The following is a 21,030-nucleotide window of genomic DNA, read 5'->3' on the forward strand; positions in this document are numbered from 1 at the left end:
AAACACTTAAATGGCATGTATATATTTTTTCATTTTATATTTGTATAGGCACAGTTGTTGATACACACTGGACAGCATATTTTTGATAGGTATTGTTGTAGCTATCACATTCATCTGCCATGTTTAGTTCAAATGCCCTGAACCGACTGTGTTTAGTTTACATGATACAACTTTACCAATAGATGGAACATTGCAACTCTATTTATCCGGATTTACCACTGCAAACGGCAGCAGACAATTTCGCATCATGTGTGATGAAATAAATCTACGTTCTTCTTCATGTGAGCTTCTAGAAGTGTGTGGAACAATTTCCCTTGTGGATCAATAAAGTTTGTCTAAGTCTAAGATATTTTAGGTTTGCACTCAGAACATTTAGGATACAAAGAATTACATACTTGTTAAATATAATACATTAATAATCTTATATAAAGCATTTAACAAATTATTGCCACCTAATCTACAACATTTTTTTATAAGACGAGTGCAGGCTCATAATTTGAGAGGCTTTGGATATTTCTTATTGCCGAGAGCTCAAACCACTCACAAACGTTTTTGTGTGTCTGTATGCGGAGTAAAACTATGGAACAAACTGGACTTACAACACAAGCAATGCCAAACTATTAATCGATTTAAACTATTATACAAACATGGGGTCTGGTTCAAATATAGAGATGAGGGTCTTTAATTTGACCTGCTGCTGTACTCTGTCTCAAAGTGTTCAATCAATCAATCAATCAATCAATGTTTATTTATATAGCCCTAAATCACAAGTGTCTCAAAGGGCTGTACAAGCCACAACGACATCCTCGGTACAGAGCCCACATACGGGCAAGGAAAAACTCACCCCAGTGGGACGTCGGTGAATGACTATGAGAAACCTTGGAGAGGACCGCATATGTGGGTAACCCCCCCCCTCTAGGGGAGACCGAAAGCAACGGATGTCGAGTGGGTCTGACATAACATTGTGAAAGTCCAGTCCACAGTGGATCCAACACATCAGCGGGGGTCCAGTCCACAGCGGGGCCAACAGGAAACCATCCCGAGCGGAGACGGGTCAGCAGCGCAGAGATGTCCCCAACCGATGCACAGGCTAGTGGTCCACCCGGGGTCCCGACTCTGGACAGCCAGCACTTCATCCATGGCCACCGGACCTATGCAACTCCCCCTCGCAAGGGACAGGGGAGAAGAGGAGAGAAGAAAAGAAACGGCAGATCAACTGGTCTAAAACAGGGGGGGTCTATTTAAAGGCTAGATTATACAAATGAGTTTTAAGATGGGACTTAAATGCTTCTACTGAGGTAGCATCTCTAACTGTTAATATGTGCTCAATGTTTCCTTACCATTATTGCTATGTTGTCTATTACCATTGTTGGTATATTAATTATTCCTACATTGTTGATACAAATTATTGTTACAATGTAATAATTATTGTTACCTGTGGTAATGCCACTATGATACAACATCTGTATTATAATCCTTGAACAAAGTAAGAGTGAAACTCATGTGAATAATCACTTAATGGAGAACTGGGGGTGGGATTAAATACATTATCTTCTTCCCACTCCCTTTTAGGCAAAACTGGACAATAATGCACTATATTAATTTATATTATTATGTTTTGCCAACTTGTACTTCTTTGTCATTGCCTGAAATAAATAAATAAATGAAAAAAAAAGAAAAAAAAATACTTTAAAAAAAAGGACTGTAAAAGAATATAGAGTAGAGTTCCATCTTGGTCTACACTCCATATCAGAAGGTGGCGGTAATGCACACCAGAAGGTTGCTTGCAAACCACCATTAAATAAAATAGAAGAAAAAGAGGAGGAAAAAGGAGAATATGGTTGCTCAGTAAACCCGACAGTGGCGGTAATTATAATCAAGTGAAAACACTCAACATGTTGAACGAGTTGGTGAAGAAGCGACTCGCGGCGGCAGCTGACGAAATATGCGGGCTGTTTGAAAGAACGATAGCGTCGTACGCCGAGGAACTTTCTCGAACAAGAAAGGAAAACGAACGACGACGACAGCAACTGGAAGAGATCTGCAAGACACACATTGTGATACACGTTGAAGGTGTGTTTACTGATCATTTCCATTATTTATATTCTTTGCGCTGGCGAAAATGTGCTAACGTATGCGTTTATATTGCAGTATTAATCCGCACATCAGTACGGGTGTGAATATTACAACAAACATTAAAACCTTAATTTCACACGTTTTTTTGACAGCACACGTGTAACACAAACGTTTGAGGCAAGTTTGTAAAATGATAATATTTTTTTTTTTTGAATTTTATAAACCTTTTATAAATTGCAACATTTACAAACAATTGAGAAATAATAATAATCAAAATAAGTACAAAAACAGTACAAAACAGCGCCAGGGGGTTGTAAACTCAATAAGGTAACTAAAATAGAATGCAATATATATACACATATACACACACACATTATATATACACTACCGTTCAAAAGTTTGGGGTCACCCAAACAATTTTGTGGAATAGCCTTCATTTCTAAGAAGAAGAATAGACTGTCGAGTTTCAGATGAAAGTTCTCTTTTTCTGGCCATTTTGAGCGTTTAATTGACCCCACAAATGTGATGCTCCAGAAACTCAATCTGCTCAAAGGCAGGTCAGTGTTGTAGCTTCTGTAACGAGCTAAACTGTTTTCAGATGTGTGAACATGATTGCACAAGGGTTTTCAAATCATCAATTAGCCTTCTGAGCCAATGAGCAAACACATTGTACCATTAGAACACTGGAGTGATAGTTGCTGGAAATGGGCCTCTATACACCTATGTAGATTTTGCACCAAAAACCAGACATTTGTAGCTAGAATAGTCATTTACCACATTAGCAATGTATAGAGTGTATTTCTTTAAAGTTAAGACTAGTTTAAAGTTATCTTCATTGAAAAGTACAGTGCTTTTCCTTCAAAAATAAGGACATTTCAATGTCACCCCAAACTTTTGAACGGTAGTGTATATATATATATATATATATATATATATATATATATATATATACACACACACACACACACATACACATATATATATATATATATATATATATATATATATATATATATATATATATATATATATATATATATACACACACACACACACATACATACACATATATATATATATATATATATATATATATATATATATATATATATATATATATATATATATATATATATATATATTAGGGCTGCAACTAACGATTCATATGATAATCAATTAATCTGTCGATTATTACTTCGATTAATCAATTAATAATCGGATAAAAGAGACAAACTACATTTCTATCCTATCCAGTATTTTATTGAAAAAAAAACAGCATACTGGCACCATACTTATTTTGATTGTTTCTCAGCTGTTTGTAAATGTTGCAGTTTATAAATAAAGGTTTATTAAAAAAAAATAAAATAAAATAAAATATATATATATATATATTTTTAAATTAAAAAACAAACAAAAAAAGAACCTCTGCGCATGTGCATAGCATAGATCCAACGAATCAATGACTATATTAATCGGCAACTATTTTAATAATCGATTTTAATCTATTAGTTGTTGCAGCCCTAATATATATATATATATATGTATGTGTATATATGTATGTGTATGTGTATATATATATATATATATATATATATATATATATATATATATACACACACACACTACTGTTCAAAAGTTTGGGGTCACCCAAACAATTTTGTGGAATAGCCTTCATTTCTAAGAACAACAATAGACTGTCGAGTTTCAGATGAAAGTTCTCTTTTTCTCGCCATTTTGAGCGTTTAATTGACCCCACAAATGTGATGCTCCAGAAACTCAATCTGCTCAAAGGAAGGTCAGTTTTGTAGCTTCTGTAACGAGCAAAACTGTTTTCAGATGTGTGAACATGATTGCACAAGGGTTTTCTAATCATCAACATTGAGCAAACACATTGTACCATTAGAACACTGGAGTGATAGTTGCTGAAAATGGGCCTCTATACACCTATGTAGATATTGCACCAAAAACCAGATATTTGCAGCTAGAATAGTAATTTACCACATTAGCAATGTATAGAGTGTATTTCTTTCCAGTTAAGACTAGTTTAAAGTTATCTTCATTGAAAAGTACAGTGCTTTTCCTTCAAAAATAAGGACATTTCAATGTGACCCCAAACGTTTGAACGGTAGTGTGTATATATATATATATATATATATATATATATATATATATATATATATATATATATATACCGTATTTTTCAGACTATAAGTCGCAGTTTTTTTCATAGTTTGGACTTATACTCAGGAGCGACTTGTGTGTGAAATTATTAACACATTACCGTAAAATATCAAATAATATTATTTAGCTCATTCACGTAAGAGACTAGACGTATAAGATATCATCGGATTTAGCGATTAGGAGTGACAGATTGTTTGGTAAACGTATAGCATGTTCTATATGTTAGTTATTTGAATGACTCTTACCATAATATGTTACGTTAACATACCAGGCACGTTCTCAGTTGGTTATTTATGCGTCATATAACGTACACTTATTCAGCCTGTTGTTCACTATTCTTTATTTATTTTAAATTGCCTTTTAAATGTCTATTCTTGGTGTTGGGTTTAAAAAAAACAGTAAAATAATGTTAAAAAAGATTCTGTAACACACAGGGAGCCAATGCAGTGATTTTAAAACTGGTGTAATATGGACCCCTTCCTTCTGGTCCTCGTCAGCACATGAGCGTATGAGTTTTGGAGTAATTGAAGTGGTTTTGTACCTTTTTTAGGAAGACCAGAAAGCAGGGCATTACTTTAGCTAAGAACACACTTGTTTGCCCCCAAACACTTAAGCACACTCATATGCTGGGTTGCACTAAGTTACTATCAAATGACAATCCAGTAGATCAGGGGTTGGCAATTGAGTTGGGTCTTGAGACAAATACTTCCCAAAACATCACATGACAGGCCAGAAGGAAATGTTCTGTTGGTTGTCTTGCAGACCTCCAGCAGCTGATTGGTCGTCAAGATGAACTTCCCCTTCTGCCCCAGCAGGGGCGCTCCACTTTGAAGCAGGAGGATCCACAGCCCACCTTCGTTAAAGAGGAGGAGGAACTCTGGATCACTCAGGATGGAGAGCGTCTTCTAGTGCCAGAGGAGGAGGAGGAGGATTTTGAAAAGTCGCCACTGACTAGTATTTCTGTTAAGACTGAAAACCATGAAGACAAGCCACCCGAGTCCTCACAGCGTCATCACAGTCCAAGTGAGGAGAACAAAGGAGCGGAGCCTTCAAGCAGCAGCTCTCCACAACACATCACAACAGAAGATGATGAAGACCACTGTGGAGGATCACATCTATCAAATAGCGATGGCACGACATCATACTCTCCTAAAGACGGGGACGCCGCCAAAGAACCTTTGAGCAGCGATACAGACTGTAAAGGTGATATGAGAACTCAAACTGACAACAAACACTCTGAAAAGCAGATGGGTAAAAACCAGGGGGTTTTAGGGAACGTTCACCGGAGAACACACACAAGAAAAAAGCCCTTCAGTTGTTCAGTTTGTGGTAAAAGATTAACGGATAGATCAGCGGTGGCGTCACACATGACAACGCACACCGGAGAAAAACCTTTTAGTTGTTCGGTATGTGGTAAAAAAATCTCCCATAAGTCAACTATGGTAACACACATGAGAATACACACAGGAGAAACACCTTATAGTTGTTCGGTGTGCTGGAAAAGCTTTTACAAAAAGTCATCTGTAATAAGACACATGAGAACGCACACGGGCGAAAAGCCTTTTAGTTGTTCATGGTGCGGCGAAAGATTCTCTGTAAAGTCAAATATGGTACAACACCTGAGAACGCACACAGGAGAAAAACCTTTTAGTTGTTCTATTTGTGGTATAAGATTCTCGCAAAAGTCAAATATGATAAGACACATGGCGAGAGCACACAAAACCTTATGATTGTTCTATATGTGGTGAAATATTCTCTTCATAGCCACAAATGGGACTGCTGGGTTGCTAGTATATATGATAGTATATATCTGTATCATGAATCAATTTAAGTGGAAAAACTTATTCGGGTGTTACCATTTAGTGGTCAATTGTACGGAATATGTACTTCACTGTGCAACCTACTAATAAAAGTCTCAATCAATCAATCAATCAATCAACCATGTGACTTAGAAACCTTTCCCCTAACTTAAGGTTCCTAAATATGGCTATTGTTCATTTAACCCTTAGCAACGCACATGTGAGCGTGTTTCAAAAGTGTATAAGTATTAGTAAACTTTGCATACAGTTGCAATTCTAAGACATTAAATGGCAGTAGTGTATAGGCTACGGTGTGTTGCGTAGTCACGGAGTAGTCGTCGCCATGAAGCTGAATCGAGGCTTCTGTTGCTCCCTACAAAGTATTTATACTGTAAGTAGGGCTGGGCGGTATTGCGGTGTTAAAGTTTATACTGGTATATTTTAGAAAGCGGTATTTGAGACAATACCGCCATGCCGGTATATTTTGGTGTGCCTTTGTTACGGCCGTTAGCGGTCCGGTGCGTCACGCCCAGCAGACACCGTAGCGGAGGAAAGATCCGGCAGGTGGCAAGGGCCTACTGTTATGGTCATTTATTTTGAACGTTTTAAAGATTTTTTTTTTTTTTTTACGAATTGTTAATAACCACAAATAAGTGAAATAGTTAAAATCTAAAATTATTTGTGTGCCTACCTGTAATGTATTTTGTGGACTGGATTACCATGAATGAGATTCTATAAAGTAATTATACAAATAATTTATAGGTTTGATTTTTTGACATTTATGATATTCTTGGTTGGTCACTTTATCAATAATTTTCCAATGTTTACTTCAAAGTTTATCCTTCGTTTGTTTAAATAGGTGAATAAAAACAATGTGACTTTTTTCAGTGTTGCATCTTTCTTAACGTCAATAATCCCAAATTTTACAAAATGTATAAACTTTAGTTTTATTCTTTAAATATGATTAAATTGGGTTTCCAACCTGTGGCTCAAAAAGTTTTCATGCACTTCTACTTAACAGTTTTATTCTATTTACAATATGTTTATATGGCATTATTACTCATCAGTTCTCATGTGACATATTGAGCATGTAAAATATATATTATGACCCGAAATTATGAGGCACATATTTGTCACTATTCACAACCGTCTGTTGGTGTACTTATCGGTCAAATTATGGTAAATATTTCGGGACAATTAAGATGGAAAAAGCCAAAACTAAATCACAGTTCCATGTCTGGCAAAACTCTAAACGCTGATCAAATTCCCAATAATGTTTTTAAATAATCAATCAGTCCCATTGGTTTTGTTGTTTCCATTGATTAGTTTGGTGATCCGTAGTGGTTAATATGTGTCTTTATTACCAAAGCTTTCTTTTTGGACACTCAATTTATGTAACTAAATTGTTTGCGTTTGAATTTTGTCAACTGATTTTTATCTTTTATTTATTTATTTATTAATTTTTTTACAGCAAATTATGCTGACAATTTTATTGAATAAATTGTGTGAGCAAAATGTATTGACGTTGATTTATGTTTTCATCACAACTGAACAGGCTGCTTGGAATGGTTTGCACCAAAGAAACCCAAATTCAGAAGCTAGTATTTCTTGTATTTAAGGAGTATCTACGCCATTGTTGCGGCGATCTGCCTGGAGGTGCGGCTGAAGGTGTGTGTGTGACAGCGGCTGTGCTGCTGCATGCGCGTCACAGCAGAAGCGCTGCATGCGTGTCACAGCAGAAGCGCTGCTCCGCGGCGCGCCTCACCAGGTGCGCTCTCCAGCAGGTGAGCGCAATCAGACTGATGAGCAGCGCAGACAGGACAAAGCAAACAAATGCACCCGTTTCATTCAGTGTGCAGGACGGAGCTGAGAGCAGCAGAGACAGAGACGATCACTAAAACCACGAAAGCACTTCACAAACGCATGGGAAAAAGGACTCAAACCAAACGGACTACCGGTGAGCTCACCTCTTTCCACTGGACTGTTTAATCATGATCCGACTGTTGAAGTTTATGCGCTGTGATTGATGGCAGAGCTCAACTTCAGAAGAATGTTTATTTAGATAATTGAACTGTTAAATAAGGTACAATTGGTGCTTATTTTGTTTCTTTTCTTTATCTTATTCACCACAAATATTTGTTTTACTTGTAGAGACAAGAAATGGGCAATTAGGGCGCTTAAAGCCTTGTAAATGTAATTTGAAGTATATTAATATAGAGAGTGGATTTTGCTTTATTAAAAGGCAAAGTAAAACATTTAATTCATGTATAAAAATAGTATTTCTGTTAAAAGTGTTTACGTTAAAAACTACAGTAATATTGGTTTAAAATGCTTGATTTCATATGAATTAATAGAGAAGTGTCAAGTTAAACTTGTTGTAGAAATTCATGTCTAAAGTCTGTATAAAATAATTTAGGCTAAAACTTAAGGTAAAACACGTTGCTTTAAAAGTAGATGGTTCTAACATGTGAACTATATTTCTGTTTATTTAATGCCTAATTTACCTTATTAATCTAAGTTAATTAAGTTAAGTGAAATGCTGGTTAATGTGTATTAATTAATGTTAAAAATGTACTTACCTTTATAAAATACCTGAGTTAATGTACTTACTTTGTTTGTTGCAAAATGCTGTATTTTATTTAAAAGCTTTTATTCTTGTGTGTTTAAAGGTTTTTCACCTTCCAAGATTCCAGTTAATAAACTGAAATACGAGTGAAATCCTGAGCCTCATCGAGTCCTTCCTTTTCAAGTGTGGGAAGCCATGTCGTTATAAATACACCTGACAGTGAAAAACCGTCTGTGACCAGCAAAAGACTCCACTTGCGGCCACCACCGAGAGGGAGGACACTCCACCTGGGGCCTGGAGGACAAAGACTGCTGTCTGTCAGCCAAAGAGAGCAAGATGGCTGATCCAAAGCCAACAGATGAACTGAAAGTGGAGAGGGCCACAGCTAAGAGACAGTTCTCCCGCCTTGCCAACAACATTACGAGAACCTACATAGAGATGTCTAAGGAGGAGTTACAGGAGAACTTCAAGAAGCTGATGCTAGAGAGCTCTCGTGTCTTCGAGGCAAACGAAGAAGTGGAAGCCGCTTACATGGCAGACGCTGAGGAGCTGAGCGACCCCCAGAAAGCCGACATAGCAAAGACGGAGAAAGAATGTGAGCAGAAGACGAAAGAAGTCAAACTCCTAATCCGAGAGACGCTCTGGACCACATATGGAGAAAAGGAACTTTCCCTGGCTCTACAAGTTGCAGAGGCCGAATTCAGGAACGTCTCCTTCCAGCCAGACACAACTCTGGAGGCTTGTGAGTTCATGCTGACCCACCTACAGAAGTTGGTGGACAAGGCAAAGGAAGCGCACCAGAACTGGAACCACTGGGCTCCGCTTGCCGAGAAAAAGGACTTTGATTACCGTTTAAGAGAGCTCGAGGTGGTCCTTCCCAAGCTGGTGTCACAGAAGGCCCCCCTCATCCAAGCAGCAAGTATAAAGAAAGACGCTGGACCCCAGCCCATCTCAGCCCGCAGCTCAGCTCCAGTGGCAGCGATAAAGCTAAAGGCCACAGCCTTACCAAAGTTTGCCGGCAACCAGCGAAACTACTACAGATGGAGGAAGGAATGGGAGGCTCTGCAGAAGCAAGGTGAACCAACCGGATCTTCAGAGGTTAAGAAATTCCAACTACTGGATAGCCTTGATGAAAAGGTGGCCAGGGAACTACGTCTGTCAACGTACAGCTCAGCAGATGAGATCTTCAGAGTCCTGGAAAACCGGTTTGGGAACCAAGCCAGCATTGCTCTTGAGATCATAGAAGAGCTACAAGCAAGACCATCAGCCAGGAGCGGCCATCCAAGGAAAATCGTAGAGCTCATCCAAACTGTGGAAAAGGCCCTTTATGATCTAAACGAACTGGATAATGCAGACGCCTTAAAGAACCCACTGGTGATTAGATCCATCGAGAGCAAACTCCCAGAAACTCTGAAGAAAGACTGGCTCACCTATGCTGCTGACAGAGGAAACACTGTTAACCCCCAGAACCGCTTCGACAAGCTCATCACATTCCTAAAGTCCCAAGAATCTATATATGAGCAACTAGATCAACTGAGCAACGTCTTTGAACCCACCAAGGAGCAGACTAAGCTCATCAAGTATGCCAGAACAAAGTCAGCCAAGTCCAGCAGTGAAACAGCAGGCTGCATCATTTGTGGTGACCCAAAGCACAGAAGAAGACTCTATTTCTGCAGAAGGTTTAGGATCAACCTAAAGCCATCGGAGAAGAGGGATGCAGCACAACAGCTCGGTGCCTGCAAGAGATGTCTCGAGGTCCACAGCAGCGACCCCTGCAGAAACACCACGTATCTGTGCGGGAACCCAGAGTGCAAAGACCAACACCATTACCTTCTCTGTCCAGCTGCCAGACCCCAGTCCCAAAGAACACCTAAATCCAGTCCAGTGAGAGCTGAGGGGAAAAGATACACCGAAGCTCAAAAAGACTTCCTATCCAGGCTTACCCCTGAGCTGGCGCAGCAGTGTCGAGACACCTTCTGCAACGTCACATCCAGAGCATACAACACCACAGCAGTTGAAAGAGGTCTTCTAGAGGAAAATGGCTTGCATGAGTATCCAGTGATCCTGATGCTCTTTGATGTCACTGCCAACGATGGACAGAGAATTGGGACCCTCATCGACCTGGCATCAGACACGAACTATATAACACATAGAGCTGCCAGCAAGTTGAACCTGAGAGGTGAAGATGTGACACTGGTGGTTTACGGCGTTGGAGGGATGAAGGTGTCTGTTGCAACTAAGCGCTACCTCCTCAAGATTCGGGTCAACACTCCGAGAGGGACCCTCAGGTCACATCAACTAATCTGCTATGGCCTTGATAAGATTGCAGAGTTTCACAGACATGTTCCAGCTATTAAGCTACAGAAAATCTTCCCAGATGTTCCCCTAAGAGACCTTGCTAGACCCAAAGAGGTGCAACTCCTGATCAGCCACAAGGAAGGCCAGCTAGTACCCCAGAAGGTTCGTTCTGTTGGCAACCTTGTGCTCTGGGACGGCCCCCTCGGCAAGACGATCGGAGGCACACACCCGGACCTCTTTGAAGAAGTCACCTTAATGGCCCACACATCAAAGACACACTTCGCAAGATCCATGAGAACTGCAGCAGTCAAATACAGTGAACTCATCTGTAGAGATCCAATCTCCTGCCAGTCTCCCGACAAGCCCCACACCCAGTCCAATACAGCCACTAGCAGCAGAGACTTTCTGAAGTGGTGGAAGTGGGAAAGTATTGGAGCTGCTTGTGAGCCAAGATGTGGAGGATGTCGCTGTGGGAATTGCCAACCCGGGGGAAAAGAAATGACACTGGCTGAAGAAAGAGAGATGGAGATAGTGAAGAACGGGTTGATGTATGTGAATGGAGACCATCACAGCCCTGATCCCCACTGGCATGCCAAGTATCCCTGGACAGAAGATCCAGCATCTCTACCCAACAACAGGAGAGCGGTTGAAGCCACATTCCTCAGGACAGAGAAGCAGCTGGCAAAGGAACCGGAGTTGAAGACAGCCTACATGTCACAAGTCCATGAAATGCTTCATCGCAAAGCTGCAGTGAAGCTATCCAAAGAGGTTCTGCAGAGTTGGACTGGGCCAGTGTGGTACATAAGTCACCTGATTGCACCAAATCCACATTCAGTCTCCACCCCAGTGAGGCTAGTATGGAACAGCAGCCAGAAGTACAGAGGCCTGAGTTTGAACGACATACTAATCAAAGGTCCTGACGTCCTGAACCCAATCAGAGCTGTCCTACTGAGGTTCCGAGCTGGTGTCTTTGCTGCCCTCGGTGACATCCGCAAGATGTACAACTCTGTCTGGTTGGAAGAGAGAGAGGTCCACCTGCACAGGTTCCTGTGGCGTGACACTGAAAAGGCTGAAATAGAAGACTTCGCCATAACAAGGGTCAACATGGGAGACAAACCTGCTGGTTGCATAGCCCAAGTCGCCATGAGAGAGACCGCCAACTTACCTTCATTCAAACACTTCAAAGAAGAGAAACGTGTGATAGAGGAAGATGCATATGTGGATGATATCCTGACCTCTCACAACAACCTCCAGCACCTCAAACTCCTCACATCCAACATCGAACAGATCCTTAAAGCTGGAGGATTCATCATGAAGCCCTGGGTCTACTCCGATCAAAGTGGGAGGAAAGGGCCGAGAGGTGAGAAGATGGAGTCAAAGACCATGATCCTGCCAAACCAGCTCACTGAAGAGGATAACAAAGCCCTCGGCCTTGGTTACACCATTGAGGATGACACACTACATGTCATGGTTGCAGTGAACTTCTCCAAGAAGAAGAGGAAAATGCGCCTTGGTCAGGACTTACTGAGAGATGAAGTAAGAAGACAAACCCCAGATCCATTCACCAGAAGAGAACTGTTGAGCCAAGTCTCTGGTCTCTATGATCCACTCGGCCTCGTGGCTCCTGCAAAGCAGAAGGGAGCCATCCTCATCCGAAGAGCTTTTCAAGAAGCAAAAGTCATGTACTGCATAGAAGACACCTGGGATGCCGCCTTGTCCAAAGGACTCAGAGAAGATGCCATAAAGCTCCTAGAAGACTATGCAGAGCTGAGCCAACTCAGATTCACCAGACCCCTGACACCACCAAATCCACGTGCAAAACCAAGTGGCATCACCTTCTCTGATGGCAGTGAGCACGCATATGGCGCTGTGCTGTACCTACGCTGGAGCTGCAGCCATGGTGTTGTTGTGAGGCTAGTTGAATCTAAGGCCAAGCTGACCCCTCTCGACCACAAGGGTGACCCTGTGAAGGCGGAGATGTGTGGAGCAGTCTTTGCCGCCCGGTTGAAGAACTACTTCCAGAGACACTGCCGAATCGATGTTGAGAAGTGGTACCATCTCGTCGACAGTCAGACCGTCCTAGGCGCAATCCAGCGGGAGAGTTATGGTTACCAGACCTTCTTTGCCAACCGAGTCGGCGAGATCCAAAGCAGCACAAATGTCCAAGACTGGTGGTGGATTCCAGGGCCCGAGAACATTGCAGATATCATAACCAGAGGGGCCAGTCCAAATGACTTAACTGAGGAATCCGAGTGGCAGTCAGGTCCAAAGTTCCTTCGACTTCCTGAAAGTGAGTGGCCGAAGAAATCAGCCAAAGACGTCGCCGCACAAGCAAGAGACAATATCACAAAAATACAGAAGAAAACATTTGTCGCCGTACTCACCCGAAGTCAACAGAAAGCACAGGACCCAAAAAGAGTCCAAGAAACAGAGTCCAGATTCAGAAGACCACCTGCAGCAGCAGCAGTCCAAAAGCTACTGGACGAAAGGCGCTTCAGCAATCTAAGACGGCTGGTCGGGACAATAGTATGGACTTGGAGAGCAGTAAAGAAATTCCTGTGCCCCGGCGATAAAGAAAAGTGGGAGGCAGTACCTTCATCTGGTGTCATCACTGTGAACGAAAGAGAAGATGTGTTCAGAGACCTATGCTTGGCAGCACAGGAGGGCGTACACTTTCCAAACACAACAACAGACAGACTGGTTGTTTACAAGGACCAAACAAGCGGACTCCTGATGTGTGGTGGCAGGATCCAGACCTTCAGAGAAGACCACAGAGCTGTTCCCCTGCTACCGTTCCAGGCCTGGATCTCCACCCTCCTAGCCCGGGAAGCACACAGTGAGGGACATGAAGGAGTGGCAGGAACTACACTGCGGATGCGAAAGAAAGCATGGGTCATCAAAGGAAGAATTATTGCCCAAAAAGTTGTTGACAAGTGTGTCGTGTGCAAGAAAGCAAAAGCAAAGACCTGCCAGCAAATAATGGGAAACTTGCCTGAGGAGAGATCGAATCCGGCTGCACCATTTCAATTCACATCTGTCGACCTGTTCGGACCGTACCAAGTGAAGGATGATGTCAAGAGGAGGGTGAGCATGAAAGTATGGGGCGTGCTCTTCTGCTGCATGTCCAGCCGAGCCATCCATGTCGAACTGGCAAACACGCTAACAACGGAGAGCTTTCTACTTGCTTACCAGAGGTTCACTTCTGTCCGAGGCCATCCTCAGAAGATCTGGTCCGATCCAGGTACGAACTTTATTGGAGCAAAACCTGTCCTTGAAGAGATGTACAGTTACCTGAGACGACAAAACAAAGGATCACTAGAAGAATATGCTGCCAGGAATGGGACCGACTGGATGTGGAGAATCCTTCCAGCCGATTCACCTCACCGAAACGGTGCCGCCGAAGCTGCTGTCAAGATCACCAAAAGAGCTCTACAAAGCCTTGGTAGAGGAGAAGGCCTTGCCTTCAGTGAATTCCTGACTGTACTCAAGCTGGCCGCCAACCTTGCCAACGAAAGGCCTATCGACGCTAGAGTCCAGTGCCGTGAGGACGGCATCCAATACATCACTCCAAACACCCTGTTGCTTGGTCGAGCCACACAAAGTGGAGATTTCAAAACATTCGACTACACAACTTACCCCTTCAAAAGGCTGCAAGAGATTCAAATGCAAGTCAGCTACTTTTGGAAGTCCTGGAGCCAACTCGCAGGTCCAAACCTGTTCATCCGCAGTAAATGGCATACTGCTGAAAGAAATGCTGCCATTGGAGACATAGTGTGGCTCTGCGACCAAAATGCACTGAGGGGTCAGTTCAAGCTAGCAAGAGTTGTCAGTGTGAACGCAGATCCCAAAGGCATTGTCCGAGATGTCCACGTGAAAGTCTCTCCAAGTGGGTGCGTTCAGGTGAAGACTCCAAACCCTGTCGTTAAAGAGTCCAGGTCTAAGGAGAAGGACTTCCAGGGCACCATACTGCATCGAGACGTCCGACGCCTTGTCGTCCTCATCCCGGCGGAGGATCAGGTCAGGGGAGACCAGCTCGCCTGAGAGGTGCGATCTTTCCAGGTTACACTGCAAAGATCGAGTGGGAGGTGTTGCGGCGATCTGCCTGGAGGTGCGGCTGAAGGTGTGTGTGTGACAGCGGCTGTGCTGCTGCATGCGCGTCACAGCAGAAGCGCTGCATGCGTGTCACAGCAGAAGCGCTGCATGCGCGTCACAGCAGAAGCGCTGCTCCGCGGCGCGCCTCACCAGGTGCGCTCTCCAGCAGGTGAGCGCAATCAGACTGATGAGCAGCGCAGACAGGACAAAGCAAACAAATGCACCCGTTTCATTCAGTGTGCAGGACGGAGCTGAGAGCAGCAGAGACAGAGACGATCACTAAAACCACGAAAGCACTTCACAAACGCATGGGAAAAAGGACTCAAACCAAACGGACTACCGGTGAGCTCACCTCTTTCCACTGGACTGTTTAATCATGATCCGACTGTTGAAGTTTATGCGCTGTGATTGATGGCAGAGCTCAACTTCAGAAGAATGTTTATTTAGATAATTGAACTGTTAAATAAGGTACAATTGGTGCTTATTTTGTTTCTTTTCTTTATCTTATTCACCACAAATATTTGTTTTACTTGTAGAGACAAGAAATGGGCAATTAGGGCGCTTAAAGCCTTGTAAATGTAATTTGAAGTATATTAATATAGAGAGTGGATTTTGCTTTATTAAAAGGCAAAGTAAAACATTTAATTCATGTATAAAAATAGTATTTCTGTTAAAAGTGTTTACGTTAAAAACTACAGTAATATTGGTTTAAAATGCTTGATTTCATATGAATTAATAGAGAAGTGTCAAGTTAAACTTGTTGTAGAAATTCATGTCTAAAGTCTGTATAAAATAATTTAGGCTAAAACTTAAGGTAAAACACGTTGCTTTAAAAGTAGATGGTTCTAACATGTGAACTATATTTCTGTTTATTTAATGCCTAATTTACCTTATTAATCTAAGTTAATTAAGTTAAGTGAAATGCTGGTTAATGTGTATTAATTAATGTTAAAAATGTACTTACCTTTATAAAATACCTGAGTTAATGTACTTACTTTGTTTGTTGCAAAATGCTGTATTTTATTTAAAAGCTTTTATTCTTGTGTGTTTAAAGGTTTTTCACCTTCCAAGATTCCAGTTAATAAACTGAAATACGAGTGAAATCCTGAGCCTCATCGAGTCCTTCCTTTTCAAGTGTGGGAAGCCATGTCGTTATAAATACACCTGACAGCCATTGTATTGTGTCGTTAGATTTTTTTTAAATAAATGTCCTCAAAACTAGACACTTTGTTCCTTTTTTTAAAGAGACATTTTCATATCTCTGCTTTCAGTCTTCAATACCGCCACAAGATGGCAGCAGAAACAAGTTCTACGGCAAAATGACTTGAACGGTTAGTACCGCCCCCACCTCTTCGTTCGACTCAGTCCGAATTACTGTAAACGATATTGTGTGTTTCTTACATTCACTCATTTATGGACAAGGTTATGCTATTACTATCACTTTGATGGTAAATTACACCTCATTGTATACAAATATACATTTTATTTTGAAATGGAATTCTTGCTCGAATAAAGAACAAGCATACATATGATTATATGCAGGGGTCCCCTCAGAAATGGTACCTAATGTAAAAACTAAAAATCACACTTTTCTAGCAGATTTATTTTTTGAATATTTAGCTCACTTCTCTCACATTTGCAGGGGCGCCGCTAGGAATTTTGGGCCCCATGAAAAGAATATTTACCGGGCCCCCAACACAGCGGGGGGGTATTGTTACCAGGACATGGAAAATAAAACGTGTGATTATATGTTAGTTAATAACTTAGTGTCATTATTTTTCCTGTATTATAATTTCATCATCATTAGGGGCCTCTCTGGGCCCCCCCTCCATCATGGGCCCCTAGAATCCGTCTCCTTTACCCCCCCTTTTCGGCGCCCCTGCACATTTGTATTTGTTTTCTAACATTTAGGTCACTTTTTGCACATTTTTCTCATTTGAGGTAGAAATTAAATGGTGAATGAAACTGCTAAATCTAAATGATCAAATCTAAATGTTAGTATAAATGTAAAAGATGATAAATCTAAATGACAAATGTAAATGTTAAATATAAATGTTAAATATTCCACGACATAGTGAATTTGCAAACAGCTAAAATGGTACACAAAGCAAACTGCAATCTGCTACCCAAGAATATACAACAATTCTTCTCAACAAAAGAGGAGAAATATAACCTTAGAGGAAAATGTAATTTAAAACATTTGTATGCACGTACAACACTTAAGACCTTCAGTATATCAGTATGTGGAATTAAATGATGGAATGGATTAAGCAAAGAAATCAAACAATGTACTAATATGATCCACTTCAAGAAACTATTCAAACTTAAAGTGTTTACAAAGTACAAAGAAGAAGAACCATGATAAAAATTCTGAATTTATCTCATCCATCCATTCATTTTGTAGATAAACTTACTTATCTCACCATATGAAACTTACTTAACTAATTATTTATTTATTTTTATTGTTATTACTTATGGAGTATATTGTTAATAAATTGAGAACAGGAAGTGAATAAAGTTTTAGCAAGTAAAGGAAAAGGGGTTGGATTAAATAAGCTCTGCTTCTTGCTACTCCTTTTCGAACATGTTGAATAGAGAAAACTGGAAATTGTGATGTATCATGTTGTATCCATGCATGTGTGTTGCATCATGTTGTATGCATGCATGTTCCAAATAAACTCAAACTCAACTCAACTAAATATAAATGACAAATCTAAATATGAATGTTAAATATAAACACAAATGTCAAATATGAACGTTAAATCTACATCTTAATCAACTTCCTCACAGTAACATTTTTCAAAACAAAAAATATAAACAAGAACACTACTGGCTAGCTTATGTTACCATAAGTAGTTTAACACAATTCCGCAAATATAAATATAAACAATACACAATGCGTTTGGGCCCGTAAATATAAACGTTAAATATAAATAGCAATGCTGTCTCTAAATCTAAATGTCGAATGTAAATATTACATCTAAAATGTTAAATATAAATACTAAATCCAAATACTAAATAAATAATTTAAATATAAATATGAATGTTAAATCTAAATCTAAATGTGGAATGTCCGCCCTGAGATCGGTAAGTCGTGAGTTCAAACCCCGGCCGAGTCATACCAAAGACTATAAAAATGGGAGCCATTACCTCCCTGCTTGGCACTCAGCATCCAGGGTTGGAATTGGGGGTTAAATCACCAAAAATGATTCCCGGGCACCGGCCACCGCTGCTGCTCACTGCTCCCCTCACCTCCCGGGGGGTGATCAAGGGTGATGGGTCAAATGCAGGGAATAATTTCACCACACCTTGTGTGTGTGACAATCATTGGTACTTTAACTTTAATATAAATGTTAAATATTAATGTAAATATAAATGATACATGTGGCATCCAAATGTGTCAAACGCTGCATCGTGGAAGATGACGGAGGGTGTAGTGATTTTCAAAAACGCTGACGAACGAGGAGGCAGCGTGCAGTAAAAAATAAAAAGGGTATTTATTGATTAAACGAACAAAAAGCGAGAGCAACAAGGAAGTGCTTTGACCAGACAGACTATGAAGAAAACAAAACAAAATGCAGAATCCAACAAAAACACTCACAGGAAACGTGGAGCAGATGGTGTCCACAAAGTACGAGCGTACCCGAGGTGGGCAAGGAAAGGGTTGTCTATGGTCACCAGTGGATAGAGAATAATGTCCCGAACCCCAACGGTGTCTCAAGCTCAATTTAAATCGTGCTGATTACAAAGAGAAAACAGGTGAGGAGAAAAGTGCTCAAAGGCAGGCGTTAAGCTGCTGCCGGAAAGGGGAAACAGGAAGTGAAAAAACCCAAAATAAGAGTGCAAGAAAGGAACTGAAACTACAACCAGAAAATCACCAAGAAACTCAAAATAAGGCACGGCGTGGTGTGGCAAGTCGTGACGAAATGTTGAATCTAAGTATTAAATCTAAATGTTAAAATTGATAATTATAAATGTTAAATATAAATGTTAAATCTAACCTTAATGTTAAATCTGAATATCAAATTGAAATGTTAAATATAATTGCTTACTCTTAACGTACGTAAATGTTAAATATAAATATAAAAAATATATATAAATGTTAAAAGTAAATGTTAAATCCAAATGTTAAATCTTAATTTAAATGGTAAATTTAAATGTAAAATACTAAATATAAATGGTAAATCTCAATCTAAAAATTGAATATAGATAATACATTTAAATATTAAATTTAAATGCTAAATATGAATGTTAAATATTTATGTTAAGTATAAATGTTAAATGTAAAGGTTTTATGTAAATATAAATGATGATTCAAAATTGTAGATATGAATGTAAATGTTAAATAAAATATTAAGATTAAATGTTAGATATACATTTCAAATATACAATTTTAATGTAAATATGAATATTAAATATGAATACAAATGTTGAATGTAAATATTAATGTTAAATCTAAATCTAAAATCTAAATATAAACATTAAATGTAAATATTAATGTTAAATCTAAATCTAAATGTTGCATATAAATATTACATCTAAATTTTAAACATAAATGCTAAATCAAAATTTGAAGTAGCCATTTTAATGTTGAATCTAATCATGAATATTAAATCCAAATAAAAATGTTTAATCTAAATATGAATCTTAAATATACATGAAATGTTGAATGTAAATATAAATGTTAAATGTAAATCTAAAATCTAAATGTAAACGTTAAATATAAATATGAATTGTTGAATCTAAATCTAAATGTTAAATGTAAACATTAAATCTAAATGTTAAATACTAATGTTTAATCTAAATATGAATGTTGAATCTAAATCTAAATGATAAATCTAAATGTTTAATATTAATGTTGAATCTAAATATAAATGACAAATATAAACGTTACATCTAACTCAATGTTAAATCTGAATATAAAATCGAAAATGTAAAATACCATTTTTTAATCTGAATATAAATGTTAAATATAATTAATACATCTAAGTATATGTATATGTAAAATAATGTCAAATCTAAAAATAAATGTTTAATATATATCTAAAAATAAATGAATATAAATGTTAAATATAATTAATACATCTAAGTATATGTATATGTAAAATAATGTCAAATCTAAAAATAAATGTTTAATATATATCTAAAAATAAATGTTTAATGTAAATCTAAATGTTAAATACAAATGCTGAATATAATTAAATATAAACATTAAATATAATTAAACCTAAATTTAATTTTTTACCAAATTCAAAGCTAAATATTCAGAAAATACACAAGTAACCCACTTTTCCACACACACACACACACACACACACACACACACACACACACACACACACACACACACACACACACACACACACACACACACACACACACACACACGCACACGCACACGCACACGCACACACACACACACTACATGGCAGATGATTAATGATAGATGAATCCCAATAACCGTGCATGTTGTTGAAATGTTTAGCTCCAATCGACTTCCACGTCAGACATCAATGTTAAAATGTTAAAAAGAGATTTTAATTACAGAAAATACATTTTTAACACAGTTTGATGGACAAATATTCCTATTTATTTTCAGTTTTTATTATTATTATATTTATATTTATTATATTTATAATTTTTTTTCCATCATGCCTACCCTGACCGCATGTCGATGAACCCAAGTTGAGATTGATGTCGGTTTTTGATACAGTGGCATCAAATTCCAAAGTTAATGATTATTTGCAAAAAAAAAAAAGTTTATCAATTTGAACATCAAATATGTTGTCTTTGTAGCATATTTAACTGAATATGGGTTGAAAATGATTTGCAAATCATTGTATTCCGTTTATATTTACATCTACCACAATTTCCCAACTCATATGGAAACGGGGTTTGTATTTGCAAGGCCATTTTCAGGAAGGATATTTAAAGAGAAACTCAATCTTGTGAGACGATGTCGGCCAACCCCACAGTAGTGCGTGAATGTGTTCCCGTATGGTATTTCTCTAGCATTGG

At 39.0% G+C, this 21,030-nt stretch overlaps 2 protein-coding genes across 3 annotated transcripts; both read left to right on the forward strand.

Moving 5' to 3' along the window:
- Positions 1-1,823: 1,823 nt before the first annotated feature.
- Positions 1,824-7,790, forward strand: LOC133659307 (zinc finger and SCAN domain-containing protein 2-like). Of its 2 annotated transcripts, XM_062062053.1 has the most exons (3): positions 1,824-2,073; positions 5,020-5,460; positions 7,676-7,790. In XM_062062053.1, the coding sequence occupies exons 1-3, from the start codon at positions 1,896-1,898 to the stop codon at positions 7,720-7,722; spliced, it is 666 nt and encodes a 221-aa protein (XP_061918037.1). In that variant the 5' UTR covers positions 1,824-1,895; the 3' UTR covers positions 7,723-7,790. The 2 variants fall into 2 exon arrangements, with proteins under 2 accessions (XP_061918037.1, XP_061918036.1); XM_062062052.1 differs by lacking the exon at positions 7,676-7,790 and having other exon boundaries at positions 5,020-7,607.
- LOC133659119 (uncharacterized) lies at positions 7,778-10,496 on the forward strand. Its single transcript, XM_062061852.1, has 4 exons — positions 7,778-7,840; positions 7,909-8,013; positions 8,726-10,409; positions 10,466-10,496. Exons 3-4 carry the CDS (start codon positions 8,959-8,961, stop codon positions 10,494-10,496), a joined length of 1,482 nt encoding a protein of 493 aa, XP_061917836.1. The 5' UTR covers positions 7,778-7,840; positions 7,909-8,013; positions 8,726-8,958.
- Positions 10,497-21,030: the final 10,534 nt, after the last annotated feature.

This window comes from Entelurus aequoreus, linkage group LG10 (assembly GCF_033978785.1).
Source record: "Entelurus aequoreus isolate RoL-2023_Sb linkage group LG10, RoL_Eaeq_v1.1, whole genome shotgun sequence".
Lineage (NCBI taxonomy): Eukaryota > Metazoa > Chordata > Actinopteri > Syngnathiformes > Syngnathidae > Entelurus > Entelurus aequoreus.

Coding starts and splice junctions, on each gene's coding strand:
- LOC133659119 (XM_062061852.1), top strand. CDS start 8,959: ATGGCTGATCCAAAGCCAACAGATGAACTGAAAGTGGAGAGGGCCACA. Junction 10,410..10,465: donor GACCCCTGCAGAAACACCAC/GTATCTGTGCGG, acceptor TTCTCTGTCCAG/CTGCCAGACCCCAGTCCCAA.
- LOC133659307 (XM_062062052.1), top strand. CDS start 1,896: ATGTTGAACGAGTTGGTGAAGAAGCGACTCGCGGCGGCAGCTGACGAA. Junction 2,074..5,019: donor CATTGTGATACACGTTGAAG/GTGTGTTTACTG, acceptor GTTGTCTTGCAG/ACCTCCAGCAGCTGATTGGT.